The 20,831-nt window shown below is 31.9% G+C and overlaps 1 protein-coding gene across 1 annotated transcript; it reads left to right on the top strand.

Annotated features, from left to right (window-relative positions):
• The first annotated feature begins 75 nt into the window (after nucleotides 1–75).
• LOC143080817 (hormone-sensitive lipase-like) lies at nucleotides 76–20,084 on the top strand. Its single transcript, XM_076256875.1, has 10 exons — nucleotides 76–111; nucleotides 209–785; nucleotides 9,108–9,263; nucleotides 12,402–12,479; nucleotides 13,252–13,431; nucleotides 14,401–14,508; nucleotides 15,233–15,377; nucleotides 15,646–15,864; nucleotides 17,785–18,749; nucleotides 19,189–20,084. Exons 2-10 carry the CDS (start codon nucleotides 264–266, stop codon nucleotides 19,378–19,380), a joined length of 2,565 nt encoding a protein of 854 aa, XP_076112990.1. The 5' UTR covers nucleotides 76–111; nucleotides 209–263; the 3' UTR covers nucleotides 19,381–20,084.
• Nucleotides 20,085–20,831: the final 747 nt, after the last annotated feature.

Here is a 20,831-nt window from a genome sequence, read left to right as displayed (position 1 = left end):
ACAAAACATATTAATATCTTACTATTTTATAAAGTTATGAATAAAATTGTTTATTTTTGTTTTCCTGGTCATTTACTGCTGTGCTGTATCATGGACGAATTTGTCAACAACCTGTCCAAACTCCGAAACAGTGGTGACATCTAGCTACGCTTCTTTACAGAGAAAGGGAAGTATGACCCGAACGATAACGCTGTATGGAGTTTGCAACCTGTCAAAACAAATCTGAACTTTGGACTCGTGACCTGTCGTTTTAAGGATAAACAATGTTTTCAACGCTTTTAAGAGATCTTCGAGCTCATGCTATCAACAACATTGAATATTATCAGAATGGAACCACGACATCAACGTCATCATTTCACAAATCATTTAGTCTCATGCATGAACATCTGGATAGGGGGATTCAACCCTCCATAGAAGAAATCACTCCTCGTTTGGCTGATTATGATTTATCCCCAGATATTCATGCCAACGGTTACCGAAGTTTGATCAAAGTTGTTCACAAATGTTGCCTTCATCTTTTACAGTTATCTCGACACATTTCAAATAATAGAACTGGTATGTTCTTCCGTGGTCACCACTATTCAAAGGAACTTGAAGCTTATGTTTCAGTTTTGGGACAACTTAGAGCTAGTTTACATTATGCCAATAAGCTTATTCCTTTCTGTGACCAAGGAAGTCTTTTTGCTAATGAAGCCTATCTTGACAATGAAGTTGCTGAAAATCTATTGAAGGATGTCGAACGATTAAGTCAGGACTGTTTCTATGGAAGATGCCTAGGTTTTCAGGTATAAGAATATTTTATGTTTCCCAAAAAGTTTAAATTTGCTGCTTGTCCATTTGCCAGGGTGTCTGTTCAAGTAATCAGCTTATCTGTAGGGACATTTATTAATGATCATAAGAAATAATTCATTTTGAATCAATGGGTGCAAGACAATTCGGCTTAGAGACAACTCGGACCATCTCCTAAAAAGACAACTCAGACTGTCTATGAAGACAACTCAGACCATCAATAAGAAAACTCTGAATTGTCTACAGACTAAGTATAAAATAAGGAAAAGCATAAAAATATAGTATATATGGGCTATTTCAAAAAAAATGATGCCAAAGTGTGACAAACATGGTAAAAAATTAAGTCATTGCTAATCTTTTTTCTATCATTTTTCTTTAATCCACAGACATTCAAGTTTACAAAACTACCAAGGGTTAATGCAAAATAATAAAAACAAAAATTTTAACAACATTTTAATCATAAGAATTACTTTTCAAAGGAAACAACAAAATAATAATATCAACTGACAAACATAAATAAGAATATAAATATCAATGTAATTTTTTTTGTTTGTTGCAATAAAGGTACTAAATGATTTTCCTGCAATTTTTTTTTATACTTATAAACAGTTTTTTTTTTAGATATGTAAATTTCACCAATTTTTAGTGTATTCTTTAATATCTTATTTCAAAAGTTTTTATATCTCTTTGCAAAAGCTTTAATTTTATATAAAAAGTATAAGGAAGCAAACATATATGATCTAATTACATCCTCTGAAAATTTCACAACAATTGCTTCAGTCAATTCTAAGTTTTCTTCATTTAAAAAATACAAACATGTGTTTTTTATCCTTTTGTTACACTCCTGACATATTTTTTCAGTAACTGTAAGACTGTTTTTTAATGGAATGTTTAGAAAATCAGTCATGATATCTATTTTAAATTTACAATCTCACAAATAAATAAATTTATTAGATATTTGATTACATATTTTTTTAATTTCTGAGCAAAGAGCAAACTTTTAACATGTTTAATGAGAATTACACTTTAATTTTTAAGAATCTTTGGTGAATAGTGTGCAGAAAAATCACTTTTACAAGACAGATCGGCTTTCTCATTACATTGTAAAGATGTTACAATTATTTTAATAAAGAATCATGTTGAATTTTGTTATAGATAAGCTACATCAGAAACTTGTCATCCTGACCATAATTTATTGCTACCATATTTTAACCTGAAACTGACCTGAAATCATGTAGAGTCTTTATATTTCACATATTATTTTAGTGCAAATTAAGAACAGGTTAAAAAAAATTATATACTTCTTACATATTTACAAATTTTGCTAATTGTCTATTTAAAAAAAAAGATGGCTTTCCTTTAAACCTTGTTCAGTCTCTTGTTTGATACTATATATATGCTGTTTTTATGTCAGATAATGTATTATGATAAGTTTGTTCGTACTACCAAAGATGGTAGCAGTATGTGCTCTGTATATTAAAAATTGTCCAAAAATGTACCCAAAAATGTCAGGAGTGTAACGCTTTAAAATGTTTAAGTGTAACATTCATGTTATTTTTTATAGAAACAATGTTGTTATCATTGCGTTTCTTTTCTGGAATTTGAGTGTGAACACCACCTGTTGCAGATTATCAGTAACAAACATGCCATTATTATGGCCTTTATTGCTTGTTTATGCTCAATACTTGTATGTCAGGACTGTAACACATTTAAACAAGCTAGTTCAATTGCAATTTTAGTTCAAAAATTTCAAAAGTAATGATGTAGACTTGTATTCTGTGTTAAGCTTAGTTGTAGTAATGTCATTTTATAATAATTGTCAGCTTGTTTTTCTTCCAATAACTTACCTTTGCTAATAAGATTGAAATAAGGCATTTTTTTGTGTTACACTCCTGACATTGAAGTATTGAGCATACAAAAGCAATGAAGGCCATAATAATGGCATGTTTGTTACTGATAAACTGTAACAGGTAATGTTCACTGAAATTCAAGAAAAAACAACAACTATAACAACATTGTTTCTAAAAAAAATACATCTTAACCCAGTTGTTACACTCCTGGCAGACCTGGGTAGTCCTCTTATTGTAACCATAATATTCCAGTACTGTAGTAGAACTTCAGGGTCAACTGGATGCACCTGTGCCAAGCTATGATACTAAACAAAAAAAATAAACCGTGCAAGATGTACAGAAACATGTTATTTCACCTACAAAGACATTTTCTGGCAGCATATTGACTTTTACTAACATTTTTTTTTTACACAAACTTATTTGACTTACCTTATGAGGCTCATAGAAATGTAAATATATGGAAGAATTGAACAAGAAATCATAGTCAAGATATAATAGTTGGATGAAAGATATTGTTTGGTATTGTATCTGCCCTTATTTATTCTATATCATCAATGAATGCACATGCTTTCTTCTAAATGTCACACTAAAAGCGTTACACTCCTGACATTTTGAGGTACAATTTTGGACAATATTTTTTAAACAGAGCACATACTGCTATTATCTTTGGTAGTTAGGACCAACTAATCATAATACATTATCTGACCTAAAAACATTACAGATATAGTATCATACAAGAGACTGACAAAGGTTTAAAGGAAAGGCATCATTTTTTTTGAAATAGCCCATATAATTAACAGCGCCTGGTGATGTTTCATAGCCTGACCGGTTTCGGTCCAAAAAGGACCTTCATCAGAGGCAGAATGGTGGATTAATGATTGCACCCTATTTATATAGATATGGTAACCGGCGGTTAAGTTAACAAGCGGTTCAGATTTAACCGGCCAATCAAAGTTATTCAGTGGATAAATATGTATCTGGTTGATATCTAAACAAGTTCAATTATCCTTTCAGTGAAAAATCCAAGTGGGATTTTCTATGGTTACAGTTATCTATATTTATAGCTAATGTACATGTTACAGTAAACTTTTTGACATGTTACGGTAAACATTTTGACATTATTCAGTAAACATGTGACCTGTTGATATAACCAGATTTGGGCTTAAGCATTGGGTAAACAAAGGGTGTTTTAATAATTTAAGAAGTACATGGTACATGTAATCATTTAGTCTTGATCTTTGGCTTATGATACACCTAAATATCAAGTCTTAAATTATTAAAACACCCTTTAAACCCTCTTGGATTTTTCACTGAAAGGATAATTGAACTTGAATTTGTAGGTCAATGTACGACCTTCAACACAGAGCTTTGGCTCACACCGAACAACAAGCTATAATAGGCCCCAAAATTACTAGTGTAAAACCATTTAAACAGGAAAACCAACAGTCTAATCTATATAAAAATACAAGAAACGAGAAACACGTATAAATTACATAAACAAACAACACCTACTGTACATCAGATTCCTGACTTGGGACAGGTGCAAACATTTGCAGCAGGATTAAATGTTTTAATGGTACCAAACCTTCTCCCTTTTTCTTAAACAATAGCATAACATGACAACATAGAAAAACACACGATAAAATATCAATTGGCAGGCTTAACTCAATCAAAAAACGTGAATTAACACACTATGAACAAATAAATTTGATCTGTGATATCTGAATGCAAATGCACAGCTAATAAAATATTAGGGAGAAACATTCAAGGCCAAAAAGCAAACAAACAAGTCCAAACAAAGCCATGGCAAGACACCACTGCAAAAAACTGAAAATAATCACATTGAAAAAAAACGGTTTTGTTTTGTTTATTGAATTAAATTAGATTTTATTCACTATAACATATGTATAATGACGTAGCCTAGGGTTAGGATAATTATTTTCATTAAATGATTTCTTTTTATACGACCGCAAAATTTGAAAAATTTTTCGTCGTATATTGCTATCACGTTGGCGTCGGCGTCGTCGTCGTCGTCGTCGTCCGTCGTCCGAATACTTTTAGTTTTCGCACTCTAACTTTAGTAAAAGTGAATGGAAATCTATGAAATTTTAACACAAGGTTTATGACCACAAAAGGAAGGTTGGTATTGATTTTGGGAGTTTTGGTCCCAACATTTTAGGAATTAGGGGCCAAAAATGGCCCAAATAAGCATTTTCTTGGTTTTCGCACTATAACTTTAGTTTAAGTTAATAGAAATCTATGAAATTTTGACACAAGGTTTATGACCACAAAAGAAAAGTTGGGATTGATTTTGGGAGTGTTGGTTTCAATAGTTTAGGAATTAGGGGCCAAAAAGGGACCCAAATAAGCATTTTTCTAGGTTTTTGTACCATGATGTTAATATAAGTAAATAGAAATCTATAAAAGTTGAACACAAGGTTTATGACCATAAAAAGGAAGGTTGGGATTGATTTTGGGAGTTTTGGTCCCAACAGTTTAGGAATAAGGGGTCCAAAGGGTCCAAAATTAAACTTTGTTTGATTTCATCAAAATTGATTAATTTGGGTTCTTTGATATGCCGATTCTAACTGTGTATGTAGATTCTTAACTTTTGGTCCTGTTTTCAAATTGGTCTACATTAAAGTGTAAAGGGTCCAAAATTAAACTTAGTTTGATTTTGACAGAAAATGAATCTGTTGGGTTCTTAGATATGCTGAATCTAAAAATGGACCTATATTGTTGATTATTGGCCCAGTTTTCAAGTTGGTCTAAATCGGGGTTGGCCCAAATAACCATTAACTTGATTTTGAAATTAAACTTTTATTTGATTGATGAAAAATTGAATAGTTGGGGTTCTTTGATATGCTGAATCTAACTGGAATATTGTGGAATAGCAATTAATTTCAATTGGAGTTATCTTTCTTTGTATAGAATAGTGGTTGCCAGACATGACTATGATGTCATTTTCTATTTTTATTTGCCAATAACTTGATGTAAATAACTTCATTGGCAATTTGCCAATATAAAATGTTGCTGATGAAGCTTTTTTTTGGATATTTGCCAGACATGACTATGATGTCATTATCTATTATTATTAGCCAATAACTTTTAGTAAAATGTCTATGATGTCATTATCTATTATTATTAGCCAATAACTTTTAGTAAAATGTCTATGATGTCATTATCTATTATTATTAACCAATAACTTTATGTAAATTACTTCATTGGAAATTTGCCAATATAAAATGTTGCTGATGAAGCTTTTTTTCTTATCTTATTTAAAATGTTTTTAGATAATGTATGTTGGAAATTTGCCAGACATGACTATGATGTCATTTTCTATTATTATTAGCCAATAACTTTTAGTAAAATGTCTATGATGTCATTATCTATTATTATTAACCAATAACTTTATGTAAATTACTTCATTGGAAATTTGCCAATATAAAATGTTGCTGATGAAGCTTTTTTTCTTATCTTATTTAAAATGTTTTTAGATAATGTATGTTGGAAATTTGCCAGACATGACTATGATGTCATTTTCTATTTTTATAATTTTTTGATGTATTTAAATGGGTGTTTATGGTTGCAAAGTTCATTTGAAATTTGAATTGAGATGATGATGATGGAGTGGTTCTGAGGAAGATAAGGTAAGTTATTTTTTATACGACCGCAAAATTTGAAAAATTTTTCGTCGTATATTGCTATCACGTTGGCGTCGGCGGCGTCGTCGTCGTCGTCGTCGTCGTCGTCGTCGTCGTCGTCGTCGTCGTCCGGCGTCCGAATACTTTTAGTTTTCGCACTCTAACTTTAGTAAAAGTGAATGGAAATCTATGAAATTTTAACACAAGGTTTATGACCACAAAAGGAAGGTTGGTATTGATTATGGGAGTTTTGGTCCCAACATTTTAGGAATTAGGGGCCAAAAAGGGCCCAAATAAGAATTTTCTTGGTTTTCACACTATAACTTTAGTTTAAGTTAATAGAAATCTATGAAATTTTGACACAAGGTTTATGACCACAAAAGAAAGGTTGGGATTGATTTTGGGAGTTTTGGTTCCAACAGTTTAGGAATTAGGGGCCAAAAAAGGGCCCAAATAAGCATTATTCTAGGTTTTCGCACAATAACTTTAGTTTAAGTAAATAGAAATCAATGAAATTTAAACACAATGTTTATGACCACAAAAGGAAGGTTGGTATTGATTTTGGGAGTTTTGGTCCTAACAGTTTAGGAATAAGGGGCCCAAAGGGTCCAAAATTGAACTTTGTGTGATTTCATCAAAAATTGAATAATTGGGGTTCTTTGATATGCCGAATCTAACTATGTATGTAGATTCTTAACTTTTGGTCCCGTTTTCAAATTGGTCTACATTAAGGTCCAAAGGGTCCAAAATTAAACTTAGTTTGATTTTAACAAAAATTGAATCCTTGGGGTTCTTTGATATGCTGAATTTAAAAATGTACTTAGATTTTTAATTATTGGCCTAGTTTTCAAGTTGGTCCAAATGGGGGTCTAAAATTAAACTTTGTTTGATTTCATCAAAAATTGAATAAATGGGTTCTTTGATATGCCAAATCTAACTGTGTATGTAGATTCTTAATTTTTGGTCCAGTTTTCAAATTGGTCTACATTAAGGTCCAAAGGGTCCAAAATTAAACTAAGTTTGATTTTAACAAAAATTAAATTCTTGGGCTTATTTGATATGCTTTATCTAAATATGTACTTTGATTTTTGATTATGGGCCCAGTTTTCAAGTTGGTCCAAATCAGGATTCCATATGAAATATTGTGCAATAGCAAGAAATTTTCAATTGCACAGTATTGCACAATAGCAAGAAATATCTAATTGCACAATATTGTGTAATAGCAATTAATTTTCAATTGGAGTTATCTTTCTTTGTATAGAATAGTAGTTGATAATATATGTTGGAAATTTGCCAGACATGACTATGATGTCATTTTCTATTTTTATTTGCCAATAACTTTATGTAAATGACTTCATTGGAAATTTGCCAATATAAAATGTTGCTGATGAAGCTTTTTTTCCTTATCTTATCTAAAATGTTTTTAGATAATGTATGTTGGACATTTGCCAGACATGACTATGATGTCATTTTCTATTTTTATTTGCCAATAACTTTATGTAAATAACTTCATTGGAAATTTGCCAATATAAAATGTTGCTGATGAAGTTTTTTTTATTGTTTTATACAATAAACAATGTATATTCACTTTTACTACCAACCAATCTTTACCATTCAGTGATAACAAGCACTTTATTTTACATTTTAATATTTTATGATGTATTTAAAAGAGTAGTTATTGTTGCAAACTCCATTAGAAATTTGAATTGATATCAGTTTTGGAAAAAGGGAAACGGGGATGTGAAAAAAAAGGGGGGGGGGTTAAATTTTTCTCATTTCAGATTTCATAAATAAAAAGAAAATTTCTTCAAACATTTTTTTGAGAGGATTAATATTCAACAGCATAGTGAATTGCTCAAAGGCAAAAAAAAACTTTTAAGTTCATTAGACCACATTCGTTCTGTGTCAGAAACCTATGCTGTGTCATGATCAACTATTTAATTTTAGATTTAAAAAGTTTGAAGAAGAAATCTTTAATTGATTTGTAAAATCTTGACATTTGTTTTGTGTAAAAAAAAACCATGTAATGTCAAAAATTTGATCACAATCCAAATTCAGAGCTGTATCACGCTTGAATGTTTTGTCCATACTTGCCCCAACTGTTCAGGGTTCGACCTCTGCGGTCGTATAAAGCTGCGCCCTGCGGAGCACCTGGTTATGAAATGATGCTATTATTTTTGTTACAATTCCTTCATAAGTAAACACCAGGAGTCTATATACTAGCTAGGACTTTCTAATGTTGAGACAATAATATATATAATGACTAAATTTTTATTTTACATGTAGCCTCCATGTAGGAGACTACATACATGACTTATTATGCATACCGGTATACACATTCACATGACATTGCTAAATTGTAAAAAAAGAATCTACTGAAAAATTTCTTATTTATACAAAACATGAAAAATGAAATATAATAAGCTTACAATGTAATTTAGGCAAAACTTAATAAATTGGAAACTTTTGAGGCACTAGAAAAGAAATGTATCGCATTATTATTTCAAACTATAAAGCTAATTATCACCCATTGTCTTATAAATTCACACTCCTCTGATGGCATACAAAAATAAGTGTTGTCAAGACATTGTCATTGACATCACATCAAAGCAACTTGTATATGGGTAGGTCCCACACCCTTTGAAAGTTGCCTAACTGTAACACTGAACTCATGACCGACAACAATGATAATAAACTCATACACACATAAAAATTGAACATTCATTGAATGTAGCTGCACATACAAATACAATAAAAAAAAAATAAAAAACCTGATTAAAGTACATGTACATGTAGTTCATGTAATTAGCATTTTTACTTTTAGTTTTGTCAGTCAATGGTAAAACCTTTACATGGAGTTGGTGTTGCCATGGCATCATTTAGTGATGGATACCAAAATGAATCACATTTGTTACAACTGACAACAGCTTTGTTCAACAGTGGAAAATACTTCTTAGACCCAGATCTAAGAGCACAAAGAGTAAGTACATGTACAAAAAAATGTATGCATGCATTTACATATGTAAACGTATACTTCATTAATATTGATACAGTGGACTAAATTTAAACCATATTTGATTGAATGTACATGTATGCAACTTTAATTCATACATAGAATGAATTTATAAAGATCATGCAGACTGAGTCCAATTGTAATACAATAAAGGCAATTTGGACTTGGAAAATCATTTAAAAAAATTAAAATATTAAAGTTTATAAATTTGTTTGTACGTTCCTATAGTCCCACATCTGGTGAAGTAATTTAAGTCACAGATACGCATTTTGCTGCTTAGATAGCTTTTTATACATTGTATTATAATTTTTTTGATATTCCTGGTCAGGATTTCCCCTGGGTCAATTATTTTTTTCGCCACCTCTTATGCCAAAAAAAAAATTTTTTTCGCGACTATATTATTTTTTTCGCCAAGAAACATAAATATTTTTTTTGTTTTAAATTTTCCCTTTTTGCTACCCCCTAAATAAGATGAGTTTGCCCCATTGTCGTCTATGATTATTCTCGCAAACTTATCTTAGAGTCTACATTGTAATGAATAAACACTAATTAACATTTACTTTTAAAATGTTTTTTTTTTAACTTTAAAGGGGGAATATTCATTATATTTTGAACAACTTTTCTAAAAGAAGGGTCACTTACTTTTTCTTTTTTACAAATAATAATTAAAAGGAGAGGAGACGTCAAAAGTTTGCTTCGAACACGTGCGTCGCAAACAGTGGCGGATGCAGGAATTTTCGAAAGGGGGGGTGCTAGCCCAGGGCAAAGGGGGGGTGCAGGGGGTGCAAAACATATGTCCCGATTCAAATGCATTGATCGGCCAAAATAAAGGGGGGGTGCGGACCCCCGGAACCCCCCCTCTGGATCCGCCACTGGCAAAGTGGTTTATAAATCCTTTATGTAACATGGGACTGATGCCATTTAACCTTATCGTCCCACGGGTAAATTATCACGTTGTGATTGGTTTAACGCCGTCACGTGGTGACCCCCTATGAGACCGTAGGGGGTTAGTAAATTTCATAGGGGGTTCATGACGCGTTAATGGTGACGTCATCTATCAATGTTGTGTTTCATTGTTTATTTTACAACATAACGCAGCAGAAAGTCTAGCATGCGATAAATTCGTTATAAGGTTAACTACTGACCCCCTATCAGTGTCTTCCCTAGAAAATTCTTGATGCATGGTGGGTCTAAGATGAATTTGCAACGCGATGCGCAGCATTGTTTTCTAGAATTATTTTTATTACACTTGTGAAATGAATTGTGCATGTCAGTTTAAAAACTTCACATAAATCTGCAATACAGTCAGGAACAATACTTAACATTTTCTCTCAAGGCCAGCCTGGATCCAAAAGTTTTTTCAAGGGCCCTGTAGAATTTTTTTTAGGCTCTACCAGGTTTGTTTTACTACAGGCACATACATATTAATAGTCTTGAATGTTCTTATATAAAAGCCAAAAATATATGTTTGAAATACCTCTTACATGTAGCTTGTTTCTGATTATGATGGAAATAATAAAGGAATTAAATAAACATGACTTTTTCAGAATTAAAATCCATTTAACCATGTATTTTCAGACTGGTGAACTTTATATATATTTGTAATATTATTGAAAAAAAAAACCAAAAAAAAACAGCCCCCCTTTCCATACCCCTAGATGTAAATTATTTTAATAAAAAAAAGTATTATCAGTTTCACCCCAAGAAATTATTAATTTTTCATGAATAAATCTTAGCAGTTAATCAAAATGATTTCCAAAATGAAATTCCTACTGTCTATAAATAACAATGAAATGTAACTGTTTCCTGTTTTAAATAAGGGGTTTCCCGAATTTTCCCGCCAAAAAGCACATGGCTTTCAACAATTGTAAACAAAGCTTCAATTTGTGATCATGGATTACAGTTTTAATTTATTTAATTTGGATATAGATATTCAACTTAAGGTACAGTCAAGCAATGTTTTTACTTTCTTCTGGATTAAAACTAGTTTGAAAGATCAGTTTCAAAAATTAAAACATCAAAACAAAACAAAAACGATCTGAATTGTGAATATTCAGTGACCCATAAATTTTTTTGAACTCTGCTACGGAGGTCAAAGTTACATCATGTTTCAACCCAATGATGTGCATTCTCTGTTACAACTAATCAACTGCGTTTGATATAAATATTTCGATGTCAGCCTTTTGATTTCAAAACGTTAAATTTATACTGCAAAAGGTTTACTTTTTATTTTTTCACGGAAGGATATTTGGAAGCTGTATCAGGCTATAATATTTATCATTAAAACAATTTGAACTCCCGATTTCTATTATGCAATCGAAGTCTTGAATGTTGTTCTATCTAATCAACGTGGTTGTAAAATCAGAGCGTTCCGTCTAATTATGATCAATTATCAGTCCAGTGAGTTTGAAACACCTGTAGAGTTTTGTCAATTGTCACTTCATATTATAAGATAATAAAAATTTCACACATAGCGGGATGCATAGCGGGTATGATAAATGCATGGCGGCCGAAATTTTATGCGTAGCGGTACCGCTATGCATGAACAGCCTAGGGAAAACACTGCCTATGGATCCATAGAGGGTGAATAAAATCCATAGGGGACTGGGCCTCCGGCCTCACCCCCTATGGATTTTACTAACCCTCTGTGGATCCGTAGGGGGGCAGTAGCGAACCATATAACTTATTATATCATTTTGTCAAACAATACAATCAACACCTTTATTAATAGTCCTTTGTTATTGATAGCTATAAGATGCAATCAGCTGATTATTGATTTTCCGTCAGAATCTTAGCGAGTTCAAGGCGAATTCCGAGTATTGTCTGATCAGGTGAAATCTGAGAAATCCGAAAAAGAAGTAAATAAACAAGTTGGACGAAAAGAAATTGTTACTTATATTTCTTTCGCCAAATTCTTTCACAAATGACGAATTTTAATCGCCACAATTATTATTTTTTCGCCAAAAAAATCACAAGGCTGGGAAAAGAGAAAAAACAAAGATAATAAAAAGAGAAAGAAATATACATGTATAAAGAATGACATAATTGTGAGCATAAAAACCCTAGTTATGGAGAATTAAACATAATGTTCTTTAACCTTTTTAGGTTGTAGATGTCACTAGAACAGCAGATATAAGTTTCTGTAAATCTTTCTGGTCTATACCTGAATCAGATTTTATGCAGGTTTGTAATTTATTGTTATGCAGTTGGTGTTGTTAGAAAATATTTTAAAAAAAAAACCGGAAAAATAGATTTGATTCTCAGCTGGTGTAAATCAAAGAATTGATATATTGTCTTTCTGTTCTAAGCTTGAAGCATTTGGCAGATTTCTGAAAAGGGTCATATTGTCTAGACTTGCCAATTCTTCAAACACATGTCTGTATAGAATATTGAAATAGATCATTCCAAATATTTCTTATTATCACTATTTCACGAATTTGTCCTTTGATGTTACAGACTGATAATTTCCTTTATGAAACTAAGGGTGCACATGCCCTTTTTCAATGAAATTAATAACTTCGTCATAGGTTAAAGAGTGAAAAACAGATTATCATTGGTCATCTCAACCCACACCGGCTCAAGCAAGAAAACCAATCTTGTTGAGATTATCAATGATAATCTTTAATTATAAAAGAAAGGATACAAATGTACATTGTATGTGATAAGATGTACATTGTATGTGATAAGATGTACATTGTATGTGATAAGATGTACATGTTTATCACATATTCTGATTCTGAGTTTAACCTTCAGAATCCATCAATTATATTATTTATGTTATGTACAAATGATGTTCTGGGTATATCAAGTGGTAGAAATTGTATTAGTAAAGCTGATTGACTGAATAAATATATCTCTTATCAGATCTTTCAGTGTGTATTGAGTAAACTTGATTAATTCAAAATATATGTAATTAAAGTTTGTCTGTTCATTAGATTTAAAATTTTTATTTTAGTTGTCACATCTTGCATGTCCAAGAGTTCATGTAAATGAAGTTATTACAATTCAACCAGGACCATTTGAGATGAATTGTCATAACAGTGTGGAAACAGTTGTTATAACACCTCCATGTGCCTACACAGGGCCAGGGAATATCAAAATGAGGCTGTTCTCAAATCATTGGAGAGAAGGACAGGTTAGTATTAACTTTAACTGTAAGGAAACATAACACCTCCATGTGCCTGCACAGGACCAGGCAATATCAAAATGAGGCTGTTTTCAAATCATTGGAGAGAAGGACAGGTCAGACATTATGGAAACATAAAACCTCCATGTGCCTACACAGGGCCGGGGAATATCAAAATGAGGCTGTTCTCAAATCATTGGAGAGAAAGACAGGTTAGTATTAACTGTTACAGTATGGAAATATAACACCTCCATGTGCCTACACAGGGCCAGGGAATATCAAGATGAGGCTGTTCTCAAATCATTGGAGAGAAGGACAGGTTAGTATTAACTTTAACTGTAAGGAAACATAACACCTCCATGTGCCTGCACAGGACCAGGCAATATCAAAATAAGGCTGTTCTCAAATCATTGGAGAGAAGGACAGGTCAGAATTCACTTAACATTATGGAAACATAAAACCTCCATGTGCCTACACAGGGCCAGGGAATATCAAAATGAGACTGTTCTCAAATCATTGGAGAGAAGGACAGGTTAGTATTAACTTTAACTGTAAGGAAACATAAAACCTCCATGTGCCTACACAGGACCAGGGAATATCAAAATGAGACTGTTCTCAAATCATTGGAGAGAAGGACAGGTCAGAATTCACTTAACATTATGGAAACATAAAACCTCCATGTGCCTACACAGGACCAGGGAATATCAAAATGAGACTGTTCTCAAATCATTGGAGAGAAGGACAGGTTAGTATTAACTGTAACAGTATGGAAATATAAGAAAATGAGACCCTTATCAAATCACTGGAGAGAACGACATATGTGACTGTTTCCATTTGATTTGTTGTTTCTTTTTCATAATATCATCCTATGACTTGTTTTTAAAAAACAACAAAATTAGTCTTTAGTCTTTCAAGTTAAATACCTTAACCTTGATGCTTTATTAAGAATGTCAGTGTTTTAACACCTTTTTTTTACAGAAAGTTCCACACACAAAGATGAAGAAGAAACCAAACCCCAAATCATCAGGATTAGTTCTACATTGTCATGGTGGAGGATTTGTAGCTCAGTCTTCAAGGTCACATGAGGTAATTTATAGAACTTAGACAAAGTGAAAACATCTTAATGTATTTAACAAGAAAAGTGATCCACTCAGAATAAATTTTATCGCTTATTATCAAGTATCTCTATTTCATGCAGTACATTCTGACTTACAATAATGCTTGAACTTGCCTTGAAGTCAATCAACAGATAACTGATGGAAAGTTATTAAAGATCACTTTAAGTACCCAGTACAACTGGCTTAATTGTAGGTATATTTGAGACAATGGGCCAAGGATTTTAGACGTACCTATTATATTATCTATTGTTTTGTAGGTATATTTGAGACAATGGGCCAAGGATTTTAGACGTACCTATTATATTATCTATTGTTTTGTAGGTATATTTGAGACAATGGGCCAAGGATTTTAGACGTACCTATATTATCTATTGTTTTGTAGGTATATTTGAGACAATGGGCCAAGGATTTGGATGTACCTATATTATCTATTGTTTTGTAGGTATATTTGAGACAATGGGCCAAGGATTTTAGACGTACCTATTATATTATCTATTGTTTTGTAGGTATATTTGAGACAATGGGCCAAGGATTTTAGACGTACCTATTATATTATCTATTGTTTTGTAGGTATATTTGAGACAATGGGCCAAGGATTTTAGACGTACCTATATTATCTATTGTTTTGTAGGTATATTTGAGACAATGGGCCAAGGATTTTAGACGTACCTATATTATCTATTGTTTTGTAGGTATATTTGAGACAATGGGCCAAGGATTTGGATGTACCTATATTATCTATTGACTATTCATTAGCACCTGAGTACCCTTTCCCGCGAGCTTTAGAAGAGTGTTTTTATGCATATGCTTGGGCACTGGAGAATTCAGAGCTTCTAGGTATTGCATTTACTTAAATAAATATATCAGCTTTTTTTCCAAACTCATTTATAATATTCTAAATATTTCATTTGGAAAATTTTTTCTTTTAAATAAATTAATGATATATTAGTACTCAATATGTTACAGCAAGTTTTCAGAAAAAAATCTCAGTCTTCTTTCATTTATGTTTAACTCATTCTTACCTTTGTATTATTGATATTTGATGACTGGTTATATTTAAAGAGGTGATTCACCTTACATACAATGTACCTATATTTAATTTAAGGCTGGACAGGTGAGAGGATATGTTTTGCTGGAGACAGTGCTGGTGGTAACCTGATGATGGCCACAGCAATCAGAGCCGCATCCTTCCAGATCAGGGTACCAGATGGGATCATGGCAGCCTACACACCATTCATGGTCAGATATACACCATCACCATCAAGGATGATGGGATTAATGGATCCCTTACTTCCTATGGGGATACTTACTAGGTGTTTAGCAGGTAAATAATAACACACAGGATGATGAGAATGAAGGTTTACAATGCACTAGCTTCAGACTTGTATTTCATTAAACAATTATTAATGTAAAGTCTTTTATAAGCAATTATATTGAGAATATTACAGCTCTTAATATACTGTAGAAACATGAATTTTCATGGGGTAAAAGTTTGGTGGTTTTGTCAGTATTTACAGTGACTTGACTGTTAGTGTTGCTCTCCACCAATTGCAACTCATTCAATATTTTGACCAAGTTGCAATTTGTTTTATTAAACCAAATTGTTCAACTGGTCAGAATATTGAACAAATTGTTCAGTCAAAATGTAAAAATGCAAGGTGATGAAATAAAATATACTTACAAACCTATAAGACTTTAACTCCACTTTAATGATGTTGTGACAAAATTTGTTTATCAGTTTGTATAGTTATATTATAGTCATTTCCATGCTGAAGAGGAACTGTTTATTTTGAATTGCTATAAAATTGTCCAAACTAAGCTTTCATATAGTTTTTCTTTCTAAAAGTATTCTATATTTATAAGAATCAGATATCATTTTAAATAAAACATCATATATTCAGTAAAATATGTGTGAAATAACAATATGCTATTTATAAGTTTTCAGGGGAGATAACCTAAAATATTATTCTTTTGAATAAAGACTTTTTGAAAGAAAAGTTATTATCTCCCCCATGGAAACTTCCTACAAACATATATTGCAATTTTACACATATTTTAAGTATGTTTTATTTTATCACCTTGCACTTTCATGACTTGGCTGTGGTTTTCTACAGCAGTTGGTTCAATATTCTGACCAGTTGAACAATTTGATTTTATAAAACAAATTGCAATTTGGTCAAAATTTTGAATGAGTTGCAATTGGTGGAGAGCAACACTGACAGTCAAGTCACTGTAAGATTTCATGAGGATTTAATTTCATGGTTTCCAGTTAATGCAAGTGATATTATATGTAGGTTAAATTTTCCTGGGGTTTTTAATTTTGTGGATATATTCTTTTCACAAAATAAACGAAATTAAATCCTCCACAAAAATTTCTGCTTTTTACAATATATAGATTTATGACAAGAGTTATGTTTAACAGTCACTGCTAACTTTCCTGTATAAAGTTAATTAGTGAAATAAAGGCAACAATAGTATACCCCTGTTCAATAGTCATAACTTGATTAAGTGAAAACAAACTTGGGTCACAAACCAAAACCGAGGAAAACACATAGACTATAAGAGGAAAACAACAGAACAACAGAAACACTAAACTGCTACAAAAAACAAACACCAACATACATAGAAACAGACTATTTGATTAAAACGTAAAGGAAGATGTAAAAAAAAAAAAGATACATGTATTAGACATTTTTTTCTCAATATTGATATTTACTACAGTCAAGTAACAGGAGTCAGTTTCACCAAAAATATTACGACTAAGATTGATCGTAAGTATACTGATTTGTTCAAGACTTATGACATATCTAAGTCGTAAGATTTTTAGTGAAACCTATTCCAGAACAGTACTTAAAATAACAACAGATGAATGGAGAAATGAGTTTGAATTAAAGATGGTGTTTTGTTGTTTGCATGCTGTGGCATATCATTATGTTTTTATGAAAACAAAACAAGCTTTTTCAGGAAATATTTGAATCTCAATTTAGATACCTGCTTCCTGTTTTCTTACATTTTGAATTATGAGTTGGTTTATGCTTAGCATGGCATCAGTTGCATTTCTCGTTTTTATTTGAGATATCAAGTCAAAGAACTAAATTCATTAAGCAACCTTCATGATTGCACTATGAGATAAATTGATAAGCCATGGCATGATACTTTTGTTACCATTGTAACCTGTGACAGTAATCTTAAAAAATATTGAATACTTTGTGACTGAATTGTCATTGATTTCATTTGTTTACAGCATATGCTGGGGTGTCCACATGTTTTTCACCAAAAGATGACAAATGGGTTATAGTAGAATACAAGAAGAGTGACCACTCATTTGAAGATTGTGAAAAATCTACAAAGGGGGGTAACTCTCCAACAGATACTTCAGCATCAAGCTCATTACGTAACTCTGCAATGGATACTTTGACATCTAGTTCTGAAATGGAAAGCAACAGTGGAACGGAATCATGTTTTGAAGAAGTTGAAATTGACAATGGACAGGTACCGATACCTCCAATAAATGACGAAACAACTGAAAAAGAGGATGTAAAAAGTGAAGAAAGTTTCGAAGTTTTGACTGTTTCAAAAGAAGCTATAGGAACTCCTGATTCAACAGACTCACAGTTTTCAGTAGAAGATTTTGATTCAGAAGGTGCTGATCATAGTACTTCCCAGAATGTAAATGTCAATGATTCAGAACAAAATGGTGCTGTGATGGAACTGTCAGAACTAAAAATTGGAACGAACTCTGTAGAAAATGGTGCTGTTAATGAGGCATCACAGCATAATGTTGTAATGAGTCCTATGGAAGATGGTGCTTTTGATGAACAAACTCTCTCAAAGGATATGGTTGGTCAGTCAGATAGTGTTTCTGGTCAGAGTAACAAACATAAAAAGTTAGCTAGAGTCAGCAAAGGGATTTCAAAACAAGCGTCTGTTGATTTACCAAAGGAAGTGTGTCAATCTGTTCCTCCCCGTCAGAGCATGACATCTCGGTCAAAAACATTTGATTGTGGTGTCCAAGGCGATTCAGATTCCAGTTTTGTTACAAATTGTACTGGAACATTGAATTTTGTTCCCCTGAGAGCTGCCAAGCATCACATTCAACATAGTCCTCTGACAGCATTTCGTCATCTACCGATAGTAAAGAATCCATATATGTCTCCATTGTTAGCTTCAGAGGAGTTGTTGAAAGATTTGCCTCCTGTTTATCTTGTGGTAAGTTTTTTTCATAGTACAAAGAAGGACATATAGGAAACAAAGGGAGAAGTATTTTCTTTTCAATGACTCATTCCCACTGTAAAAAGCCTTGTTCAGGAGTAAGCTGCTATCTAATTCACAAGTTGTGTTCAATGATCATGATTGACCAACAAACTAGAAATCCTTATGTTTTTTTTACAATTTATCATGAATGTCATACATGTTCGACACACTTCTGATTAATGAATGAAACATCAATAATTGAAAATTTGGTTAAATACAACTTGAAAAAGAATTTTGAGACATTAAAATATTTTACAAATGATGTCAAACTGTTACATTTTTTGGTATTTCTTAATCATACTAATATTGAATTATGTTTTTAAAATTTCCACACTTACTGGTAAACCTAGCTAATGATATCATATTATTAATTGCATGATTATTCTAATTTTAGGCCTGCCATTTGGATCCTCTCTTGGATGATTCTGTTTCATTTGCTAAAAAGCTGAGAGATCTCAATAAGAAAGTTGACCTTCACCTTATTGATGATTTACCTCATGGATTTCTAAACTTTTCAATGGTCAGTAAGGAGGCCAGATTAGCATCTGATATTTGTGTCAGTAAAATAATGAGTGTTCTTGGATAATTAATGATGTATGACTGTTCATTGAGGTGTAGTGTTCCCAGGAAACCAGTGACATACTGACATACAACTGGGTGAAAAACCGTGGCATTGTTGTTCAATATTGTCTTTCACTAATTTATTGTTAATTTGTGATATGAATTGTTAATATTTACGTTATAGTTATTGCCTTATAAAATGGCACTGTTACATGTAGTCTTTTTAGTCCAAGTTAAAATTTGAATTAAATGCACACTTTGCAGTTGTTGTGATACATGTACACGGTATTTTATTTTTATGCCCCACCTATGATAGTAGAGGGGCATTATGTTTTCTGGACTGTGCGTCCGTTGGTCCATCCGTTCGTCCGTCTGTTCGTTCGATCGTCGGTCCTGCTTCAGGTTAAAGTTTTTGGTCGAGGTAGTTTTTGATGAAGTTGAAGTCTAATCAACCTGAAACTTAGTATACATGTTCCTTATGATATGATCTTTCTAATTTTAATGCCAAATTAGAGTTCTGACCCCAAGTTCACGGTCCAATGAACATGGAAAATGATAGTGGGAGTGGGGCATCCGTGTACTGGGGACATGTTCTTGTTTAAAATCTTGAAATTATAGATATTCAAAACAACAATAAATCATAATAAATTACATAAAAGAGGTACATGTATCAAGTTAAATTACTATTTTTTTTTTATACATAGGCTCATATTACATTAAAAAAATAAATTATTTCAGGCTGGTGTTATTTGTCACATCGAGGCCAAATTAGTCAAGTTTGTAGTACATGTACAAAGAGGTATCTGAGATACACCCTCTTGTTTGAAATATAATCAATGATCTATAAATATTCTTTTTTAATATTTTCTATTGTTCATTAATTATTATGTATTTTTACAGATCTTCTGTTTTAATGGAATATATGCTCAATTTCAATTTAAGTGTAATTGATTACAGATCTGAAATTCACATTTATGATGATATTACATCTATAATACCAGATTTCTCACTGGATTAGATATTTTGGATGTTTCAGTGTTTTGGCACAGAAAACACATTGATCCATGGAGAATTCTTAACTTCTATTTTATTGTTATATACTTCATACTGTATTAGAATTCTGAACACAAAGTAGTTATTTTTTATGAAGCTTTGAACAAATTATATACCATCCAAATGAATATGATATACTATACTAGGAGTACTGAGTGCAATAACAAAACAATATCTAAAGGAACAATGTTATGCATGTTTTGATATTAATATAATGTCTTCATTGTTAAATCAGTCAAATTGGTGTTCATTTGAAAAAATGTTTAAATTAATTACCATGTGATATATATTGAAATGAAAGATTTATAGAATGTTTTTTTAATGTCTAAAAAATTCAGAACACTTCCATGTTGTAATTCTGCACACCTTTAAAGACTGTGTTCTATATTGTCAGTGTACATATAACAGTGTATTAAGTTTGAA

The sequence above is a fragment of the Mytilus galloprovincialis genome, chromosome 6 (genome assembly GCF_965363235.1).
Source record: "Mytilus galloprovincialis chromosome 6, xbMytGall1.hap1.1, whole genome shotgun sequence".
Classification (NCBI taxonomy): domain Eukaryota; kingdom Metazoa; phylum Mollusca; class Bivalvia; order Mytilida; family Mytilidae; genus Mytilus; species Mytilus galloprovincialis.
This window is presented reverse-complemented; position numbering and strand designations above follow the sequence as displayed.

Excerpts from the sequence above, each read along its gene's own strand:
- LOC143080817 (XM_076256875.1), top strand. The coding sequence starts at position 264 with ATGTTTTCAACGCTTTTAAGAGATCTTCGAGCTCATGCTATCAACAAC. Across the intron at positions 9,264-12,401 it reads CAGATCTAAGAGCACAAAGA|GTTGTAGATGTCACTAGAAC; the intron begins GTAAGTACATGT and ends TAACCTTTTTAG. Across the intron at positions 15,865-17,784 it reads ACTTACTAGGTGTTTAGCAG|CATATGCTGGGGTGTCCACA; the intron begins GTAAATAATAAC and ends ATTTGTTTACAG.